Source organism: Panicum virgatum, chromosome 2N, assembly GCF_016808335.1.
Source record: "Panicum virgatum strain AP13 chromosome 2N, P.virgatum_v5, whole genome shotgun sequence".
Lineage (NCBI taxonomy): Eukaryota > Viridiplantae > Streptophyta > Magnoliopsida > Poales > Poaceae > Panicum > Panicum virgatum.
In genome coordinates, this window is record NC_053146.1 from 54,810,075 (window position 1) to 54,820,453 (window position 10,379).

The following is a 10,379-nucleotide window of genomic DNA, read 5'->3' on the forward strand; positions in this document are numbered from 1 at the left end:
GACGCGTCGATTCGCTGAATATGCACGTATTGGCGCCAGATGTGGATAGCATTTAATTTGCAGCATTCAACTAATACTCCCTCCCTACCTAAATTAGCTGTCGTTCTGGACGTATGGATCGATTTCGCAAAACTTGTCGCTGGAAGCACAGGCGCTTCATATTGGACCAGATTGCCCCTAATTAAATGCGTTGCTTTGCATCGTTTCCCGTCCAGGGCCTCGCTTCCCACCTGTGCGCCACGGTCTCATTAAACGTGCCTCCCTCCATGCAAGCGGGCCCCGCGAGCGCCATGCAAAAAAACGCGCGTGCGGGGGACTCGAACCGTCGTCCCCAGCCTCGGGCCACGGAAGAATAACCACTCGAGCTACGCATGGGTGCTGTAAAGTTGGCATCCACATCGCTATTTAATAAGGGCAAAGAAGGAAAAAGTACCCCTAATTAATCACTCCTTGGTAAGCACAATCATGTCCTAAACGACAACTAATTCAGGTATGGAGGGAGTATGAACTAGCCTATCAACCCGTACTCTTGTACAGACTAATTGTAACTAATAAAAGTAAAACTTGCTAATAATTTTAATTATCTATTGCATGCTCTATTTCATATATTAAATATTCTAATACATACTCTAAAATACATATTTATCATTATCTAGTTACAATAGATTTCATATTGCATCATATCTTCATATGTGTTTGATATATATTTAGTTGAACTATTTGTTTGTGAATTGATATTTTTATCTCTTACATCATGCATGAATACATGGTGACACATATCGTGGTAGTATTTTTTTATATAAGTAATAACATAAATGATATATTAATAATGATAGAAATAGTAATTTAGAATTTTATATTGGTGTACTTAAATAATGATATAATTTAGGTTCAGATACTTTAACTTTTAATAATCATATAATTGGATAATTTATATGCAATTTTTGGGGTTATTTGTATTATTTTTATAATGGCATAGGTAAGTAATTTACACAAAGATTAGGAGGGTTACTTTAGATTTTTTTTTATAATGACAGAGATGGATAATTTAGAGGTTACTTTAGCCTATTTTTATAATAACAGAGGTAGGTAATTTATTAGAAAAGAACTAATAAATATTATGATTAGAGTTGTTAGATTGATGTCTAGATATTTTTTTATAAGAATTTTTAGGATTTCTATATTTTTTTAGAGTGTCCACTAAGAATCCTAGGTGACTTCACATGAAGACTTTAAAAGTAGCCTACAATTAGTAATAGTAAGACATATTTGTTTGTTTTGTATATTCCTCAAAAAGAAGGTTAAGGCACTAATCTCGGATGGTATCACTTGAGCAGTGAGTTTTAATTCGAATGGGGTTCATTTGGTGGTTGATCGATTAGCATCATATATAGTTGATACTGAAGCAGTGGACCAAGCTCAAAGAATAAAATCTGCATCAGTGATCTAGCTATTCATCCATCACTGTTTCCATCAACTCAAATAATACTTGCATGAATCTCTGGCTCTGCCGGCACTGTCCACACTGACACGTATATATGCTGCTAACCTGCATTGTTATTGTCAGCACGTACCTAAGCAGTTTCCTGGAGTTGGTCAATGGAGTCGATCTGCCGCTAAAAATACCCGTATTATTACTGGCATAATAAGTAGCAAAACCTGCAACTTTGATTATTCCATAACCAAAGTGAAGCTTATAGTGAATATACATATACAAAAATGGGTCTAGATAGGTTCATCTCATTGTCACGAGTCTCGTCTCCTATGTTTCAGTTCCTTTTGACATCTCCGGTAAAAATCCATCGCATCTTTAATTTAAGACTTTTACAACTCACGTCGGAGCGAATCTTTTTCACTTTCTGTTCTTTACTCCTTTTCGTAAATTTACCCCCGGCCCCTTTCCTCTTTGCCACCCTTTAAATTGTCAAGATTCCTTGAGTAAAAAAAACAGCGTCGTCATCAACTAGTACCATATATATGTATACTAGCAACTTTGATTATCTTGCCAACTCAACTGCACCGTTGAACTTATGAAGAGCGAGCTACCTACTCAACCGTTAACACTTCAACACTATCTCAACCCAAGAAAACATATAGAGTAACTACGGGCCAAGAATCTCACCAACCATGCACAAAAACATATCTTATGTACACCACATGCGCATGCAATTTGCACATAAGATTGGCTTACAGTTAACTTAACAATTGTGACATCCTGGCCTAAGGGCTTAATAGGATTAATATGATACTTATACCAACAAGTTGCAACTTCTTTTCTGGAAGTCAATGTCCAAAGAACTCAAGGACTTGTGTTGGTCTGTGAGGGTAATCTATATCATAACAAACCTGCCAGATGTAAACGGGTCCGGCCTCGGATAAGCGGGACGTTATAACAATACACCAATGTATAACCAAATCTACACTACCTACTCCCACAACACATCTTTGTGATACGTACTTACAAACTAAACTAAAGATACCAGAGGAATTCAACACCATCTGCAACAACATAAACGAATAGTTGATTTCAACTGCTCTTAGAGAACGAACACATCTTTATTTGCTCATTAATTAGTAAATCATGCAATTCGTAGACAAGAATGCCTAGCAAGGTGCAGTGCAACTTAACAATAATACACATATATATACACACCAAAGTATAACTACACCACCTAATCACCCACCAATTCTGTATTGCAAGCATGTAGTATACGACAGCAAGAAGTTCTACCACTTCTCTTTGAGAAGAAACACATCTTTCAAGTAACACAAACCCCTTAACCTCAAAGGGGTAAAAAAAAAGCAACAGAGCTAAATCTACACCTCTCTCTACTACACCCCCATTAATATATATGCATCCCAACCGTTGGTTGGATCGATCAAGGAGAGCAAGAACTCTTGATCACCCTTCGATCTGGTCATTTCACCTTTGACAAATCACAACTTCCACATGCATGCATGTTTTTTTTATTACTTATCTACACTAGTAGCAACACACAAGCTGATACATCATCATCTTCTTCACCGGCCGGCTGTAGCTAGCTAATATGACTTAATTTGCTCCGTTTGAGCTGTTGATCATGTAGCCATCGACCAAGCTCGAGTCCCCCAATCCAAAATCTTGGTAGTCGAGCAGCCAGTCGGTGGCGCCGTCCCACGGCAACTCCGGACCGGCGGCGATGCTGCTGAGCTCGTCCACGTCGACACTGCCGGTGAAGTTGAGCCACGGCTCGTCGCCGGTGGGCGGGTCCTCTTCCAGGAGCCACTTCACCAGCGGGTCCTGGTCGTGGCTGCTGTTGATGCTTCCGCCCGTGTTGACGGTGTTCGCGCTCGATTCCGTCGGACTGGAACCGTCGGCCAACACGTCCCTCATGGCGTCGCTCTGCGGGCTCTGCTGCTTGGTCGCCTCGTCGGACTTGGTTGAATCGGCCGTGACGACGGACTGCGTTGTGGCCGGGCTGCTGGTCTTCGGGTCGAGGGTCTCGTGCGTGACCGGGTCGATGCCCATCTTGATCAGCTTCTTCTTGATGTGGGTGTTCCAGTGGTTCTTGATCTCGTTGTCAGTCCTTCCCGGTAGCTTGGCAGCAATCTTTGACCATCTGCACCAACGCACCATAGGACCCAAAAAAAAAATCAGTACTACTAATAAGTATGAAATAATGTAGCTAATCTCAAAGATCATACCATGCCTAAGAATGAGAATTAACCGATTGGGTATGCTAACATGTTGCTAAAATGAAAAAGGAAAGAATAATGCAAATTCAAACTAATTAAAGATCATGCATCTTGCTTCAGAAAACATTTTTTTCCAGAGCAAGTGCCAATTGTTTTGTCAGAGCAACACCGAGTTACTCAATCATAGGAATCTGAGGGGATATCAGTGTGTGAGATTGACCTGCCTCCACGTGATTTTCTGCCTATAGTGTTGACAGCCGTGGAAATTAAATTGTGGTGATGAATCATCACTTGCGCATGCACAAATGATTTTGCTTTTTCTAAAAGAAAACTACTTCTGGCTTGAAGTGCAATATGAAAGGTCACTATCTATCGACCTTTCAATCTCATCGGTTTCTTTAAGCTATGTGACTGACAAAACAACAAAGTGGTGGGTGCATAGAGTGACCTTTACAAGAAAAAAAAAACTTCTAGCTCCTTCCACTTTCCAATGAGACAAGTGGACCTAAGTGCGATGCTTTTGCGATTTCCAAATCCAACGTGTAAGGTTTATTAGCCACACAGGTCAAGATAGTGGCCAGTACCGTAGGTTACACATCAAGAAAGTGATCCAGAAAATCTATAATGGTCATTGGTGTATTCTCAATGGCTGTGGAACAAACATAGGCAACTTAAGAATTGAAGCCTACATATATGTGCCGGCCATGTGGACCTATGCTACATATTATTACATTTAATTTTTATCACTTTCCAATTTATACATCATTGCAAAGTACTGAAAAGAATTTAATATTCCAAAATTATAGTTCATAAAACTTTAATGGTTTTTATGTAAACATGAGGAAGCCTACTATAAACTATTTAATCAAATGTAAATATGCGACAAGGTTTTCCAATAGTAGCAATAATTTAATTGCCAACAGATATGGTTTAAAATTGCCATTTTAATTGGTTGAATCACTAAAAGATTTTGTATTAACACTAAACTGAGAGTTCTCGCATAACTGAAAAACTTTCAGAAAATTAATCAAATCTTTGTAATGATGCGCCCTTACAAAGTGAACCAACTATGCGCAAGAAATATATATAATCATCGCAAAATTGAAATAATACCTCTAAACTGAAGGATATATCATCACGAACTACCGTACCGTTTCCACAATTCAAATGTACAAATTTAAAACATGAAAAATTATTTTAACTGTTCTAATTTCATCGAATCACTTTAAAAATATATGTTTTATCTTGTAGAACCAAATTTATTGGGGAAATATTCTAGATTTTGAACATATGAAGTTCTTTGTGTGCATTAATGTACTACCTACATGCACCACCCATGCATTTCTGCGGCTACAACTTTTCAAGATATATCTACATCAGTTGGTACACGATAGTGATTGAGGACATTGATTTGTCTTTGCTAAAAGTAAAAAACTACACACTTCATACATGACCATAGTACCAAAACCAAGGACCACAAAGAAACATGTTCATACTTCGCTAATCTCTACAAGAAGCTAATGTCACGTGACGTCTCATGTCTCCTCGTACGATGGCAATAGATCACCAGCATGTCCTGCCTCTATGCATGCAGAGAGCTTCTATTTTATTCTCAAGACAAGATCATGAAACTTTTTTAGAGCACCATACATATAATTTGACGAGCACTGCAATTAATAATCTAAACAATTTTAGACTCGCAGCTTGGAAAATGATCTTGTCCTTACTTGTGAGCATAGATGAAACACACTCTCACGTTGGCTAGTTCCTTTACATGGGGGTACAATAATAATGGTTTTTGTGTTGCAAAATAGAACTCCGAAAGTACAGTTAATCATTCACCAGTTTTGCATGGAGATTCCAAAGGCAAAGCATGTTGTTAGCAGTGACAAATATTAAATGCATGTGGTCATATATGAGTGCATGCAACTCTTCTATTATGTACCATTGCCTAAAATCCTGAAGTTAAGGATAAATCAGAAGTATATAGGAATCATCTCTAAGCTGTAAACTGTTGACCAATCACTCTAGGAAACATCATCTAATTATAAGAAAATCTCGCCTCTTGCATGTTTGGTCTCGTCAAAGAGCATCAAACAGTTCTATTACTAGCCTATATTTCTCGCCTTGACAGCGATATCATCTCCTTATTAGCCTCTAGAGCATGCACGGGCTCGAGCTACTCTGAACTTGTGAGATGATGGATACACTTGGAAAAAATTCCTGTCCTTCTGTTTTAATTACCAATCAGTGGTGGGCGACAGTTCTTCTGCTAATCGAGTGTGCTGACAAGCAACCTTGCTACACTTACGTGCAAAAGAGTCCACGAGGGGTTTCGGTTATTTCTTCGCAATGATAGGTGACATGTGTACTGGTCCGGTCCTTGGTCAATAATCGATCTAGTTTACTTTGTTGCTCGACGTCGACGGATCGGACGACGCGCGCACAAGAAAGCATGCGGTAGTTTTGCTCAAAAACATGACCTTGGTCAATAATCTCGCCAGCTTTTACTACCTACGCATATTACGTGTACGTATGCCTTACAGATGATCGTGTAATCATGAGCATATATATGTTGTTTTCTACTTATTGTGCAAGCTCACGTACGTGATCCTCGTCAAGTTAACTGGCGCGTGGTTTGCGACAGATCACATATATAATTCAACAAGCTAAGCTAGTACTCTTTCTGTTCCAAATTATTAGCTGTTTTGACTTTTCTACTTACGTGAATTTTACTATGCATCGCGACATAACGTATTTCTAGTTACATAGCAAAGACCATGTATCTAGAGATATCAATAACAATTAATAATTTGGGATGTAGGGAGTATTTAATTATAATTTATATGAGTATATACGTGGCATAATGATGTGAAGTACCACCGAGACAGATATAGTACGTGTTTCTCGCACCTACCGTGATTACCAAAATCATACGGTGCACAGCCAAACATCTTTTGTACTGCCCGGCCGGATCGGGAAAATGTCGTTCTTCGTAGATGGATATGGATGCATCGATCCAGAGACGAATGCATGCATGCATATGCATAGCGCGTGGTGGATGCATGGATGGATGCGAAATAATGAAGGCACCTGTTGCCGAGCTTGGCGTGGAGGTCGATAACGGCCTGCTCCTCGGCGTCGGTGAGGAGGCCGCGCTTGAGGTCCGGGCGGAGGTAGTTGGTCCAGCGCAGGCGGCAGCTCTTGCCGCAGCGCAGCAGGCCGGCTAGCTTCGGCACCGCGCGCCAGCAGCAATGGCCGTTGCTCAGGATGAAGCTGATGAGCTTCCGGTCCTCCTCCGCCGTCCACGGCCCCCGCTTCACCCCCAGCTTGTCGCAGCACGGCTGCCGCCCCATCTACCCCACCGGCCGCGCGCCACCTAGATATATATATGTTCTGCCGCCGCCGAGAGCACAGGCAAGCAGCAGCCCGTGAGCTCAGGGCGAGGTGCCGTTTAAAAGGCCGCCGCGCGCGGCGCGCGCACGCGAGGCCGGCTGGGCCGGCCGGCGTCCAATCGCGGTCGCGGCCTGGCCGGGGCAGCAGGGCCAGGTGGTAGACGACGGGCCGGCTAACCAACAAGCAGCTGCATCGAAAGAAAAAAGGAGGGCCGGAGTGACAGGTGCCCGGCAACCGCAGCGGCGAGCCGAGGGGAGCGTGTGCGTGCGCGCGCGCGCGCGGTGGGGTGTTTTTATAGTTCCCTTGAAGCCTGTTCCTTTTATCTGCTGGCGACGGCGACGGCGACGGCGACGGCGACGGAGCGCAAGTGCGCAATGGAAAAAGAGGGGGGCAGGCCGCGCCCACAGGGGAGGCCGGCCGGGCGGGCCTAGCCTAGGGTGTTAGTATTTGCTTGGTCGATCTTGCCAGCTTCGCCTACCTGCCCTTGCGCGGGACAGGTAATACTAACAAACTTGGGCCTTGGGTTTGCATTGGGTGATAACTTAGCCTCTGGACCAAGCATTAAAAGACGCCACCAGCGTTTTCCAAGCACGTCATGAATTGTTTCGCGACTTTTTAAACGATCCTTGTGTCGTGTTTGCTGGAGAGTCCTTATTAGGCACACTGGTCATTGGGTGCCTGCTGCTTTGAATGAATGAATACCAGCGAATTCATAAGAACCAGTCCAGTTCACTGCACATACGGGTTATTGGTATGCAGGGGAAAAAATGTCACATTCTGAATGAAGCCTTCAGATACGAATCTTTACGTGCAACTCTTACATATGAATTGAACCCTATGGAACGCCGGCTGGAATCCCTATGACAGAAAAGTTCAGTAAAAATGACGTTTTCCAACCAAACCTTTCGAGCTTTCTTCCCTGTTTCGCAGGGTAACTAAAGCAGGTGTACGCCCCTGCCTGCGCGCGCGCCCCACCATGCACGATCGAAAGCTACAGTTTGGTGTGCCACGAGGCTTTGCCGCCCCCGTTTCCCACGGGCCGGGGGGGCCCTGCCGGCCGCCTCGGCCGGTTGCATCCTTACGCAAGGATTCCATCAACCATTCCGTCATCCGGCCGCAAGACCCCCTCCGATCCTCGTCGCCCGGGACACACGACACGACCTCTCCCCCGGCCCCGGACGCCGCCATGCCTTTTGCGCGCAAGGCGCTCAAGCAACCCCGCACGGCCCCCTCCCGCTTGCCATACGGTGCACCACCCGTCGTCGTCTGCCGTAGAGAGGGACGAGGGGAGCGCCGGCCGGCGGCGACTCCGTCAGTGCATGGCGGGGCTCACCTTCGGCTGCCCTGCCGACCACCGGCGAAGCTTTGGCCCGGCCGGCGTCGGCAGGCAGCCCCGCCACTCGCTGGTTTCCTCCTCCCTAGCTAGCTAGGGGTGATTTTGCTGGACGTGACGACTGACGAAGGAAGCAGCGAAGTGACATGAGTTGGACAGGGTCTCATGTCAGCCATACCGTCCGTCGCCTTCCACCCATCTGTAGTTACAAATTGACTTGCTGTAACCGGCAAGCCAACCAACCGAGCTCAGAGTCGGACGCCCCCTAGTTCCTGCGTCGATGTCCAGAAACAAACGTAAGATTCGGCAGAACAGTGGTTAAAACTTAGCCGATCAGATATTGGACACTACTGTAGGGAACTATTCTAAGTTTTTTAGCCATGACGTTCCATCGGAAGATGAACAGGATGATGACTGACCGCACCAGGATTAATTCAGGAAATACAGGGCCGGGACACAATTACTACTGATCATTACCATTGTGTGGATGAGGAGCGGAACTCCTGGTATCAGTGTATGAGCAAATCCTCCCCAGCAAGGATATGGGAACAGAGAAGAGACTGGAGCCACTTCTGGACAGATTCAATGGTTTCAGCGTTCATGTCTTGTCAGATAGGGCTGAGACCGGGTGATGTGTCTAAATTCTAAAAATAGTGGTATGTCGGCACTTCTACTTTGTGCCTATGTTTCACTAAGCTTCTGCATAAATATATTTACACGATGGCAATGCCAGCAAGAAGGTGCGAGGGACCATGAACGGACAGGGTCACATATCAGCCGCATTGTCGATTACCTTGCTCGGAACTGTAGTTACTAGTTGGCATCCTGTAATCGGTGAGGCAACCACGGGCCTGGCCTCTGTTCAGCTGTCAACAAAACGATGATAGGTTTATGAGGAAGCAGTAACTGGAAGGATGTATTGAAGAATATAAGTAATTTTTTCAGATAAACTATCCATCGAGGGTGTCAGTCTAGGGCAAAGTCTGTGCCTCTGGCGATCACAAAAGAGTATCGATTATAATGCAACTCACAAGGTGAGGCAGGCAGCTTCATGAGCCAGAAGAAATACAGTGCTCAAGGATTTGCCACTGAAAGAAACTCCTAACTCAATGGCTCGACACAAATTTTCAGAGGGGAAGGTGCGGACAGGCTCACTTCTGGTCAGAAACATGGTCGGCAAACAATGTAGCCTTCTGCAGGTATATGGCTCATTCTGATGACAAGGGGGGACGAAATGACTAGGCTCTGTAACAAAGAAAATGTCAATTCAGTGATATGTGCTTGGAAAATTTAGATGATAAGGCACTCTCAGGACATCCTTGGCACCATCATGGCATCATGTTGATTGATGTGATTCAAGTTCTGGACCAATCTGCAGCTAAAGCCTAAAACTATATACTATTGAGCATCACAGACCTTGGTAATCTTATGTAAGTTGCAAGAAAAATGTAATACAACACAAAAGGATGCAGAACTATTGATTGAACGAGCACTATATCCCTGTTAGTGGCTCTGCCCATCCTTACCAACACTCTTAACTATCTAATGCAATAAAGATGCTTTTGAAGTACAGACAGATAAGTCGATAGATACATTATGAGCCAAAGCCTAACCAAGTTTATGTTGCTTATTCGTACATGTCTATCTACTGTAAGAATTTCCACAAACCATGATACCATTGTACAATTTATTGACTTTCAGAACATACGGATAATACGGTTAATACCCCCTCTTACTGTCAATTAAGGAGGTAGATAAAATGACCATCTTACAACAACAACAGCAACAACATAGTCTTTTTTCCCAAACAAATTGGGGTAGGCTAGAGATGAAACCCGAAAGAAATAAGTTCAAGGTTCAGGCACATTGATAGCTAGTCTCCAAGCGCTCCTATCCAAATCTATCTCTTTAGAGATATTCCAATCCTTAAGGTCTCTCTTAACCGACTCATCCCACGTCAATTTAGGTCTACCTC

At 43.8% G+C, this 10,379-nt stretch overlaps 1 protein-coding gene and 1 long non-coding RNA gene across 2 annotated transcripts; both read right to left on the minus strand.

Moving 5' to 3' along the window:
• Positions 1–2,614: 2,614 nt before the first annotated feature.
• On the minus strand, positions 2,615–7,334 carry LOC120661355 (MYB-like transcription factor ODO1). Its single transcript, XM_039940204.1, has 2 exons — positions 6,769–7,334; positions 2,615–3,599 (listed from the first exon to the last, which is right to left on the minus strand). Exons 1-2 carry the CDS (start codon positions 7,029–7,031, stop codon positions 3,053–3,055), a joined length of 810 nt encoding a protein of 269 aa, XP_039796138.1. The 5' UTR covers positions 7,032–7,334; the 3' UTR covers positions 2,615–3,052.
• Positions 7,335–8,856: 1,522 nt separating this feature from the next.
• On the minus strand, positions 8,857–10,168 carry LOC120661357. The gene is made up of 2 exons (XR_005669870.1): positions 9,436–10,168; positions 8,857–9,270 (listed from the first exon to the last, which is right to left on the minus strand). It is a non-coding gene; the product is annotated as an uncharacterized LOC120661357 (long non-coding RNA).
• Between the last annotated feature and the right edge of the window lie 211 nt (positions 10,169–10,379).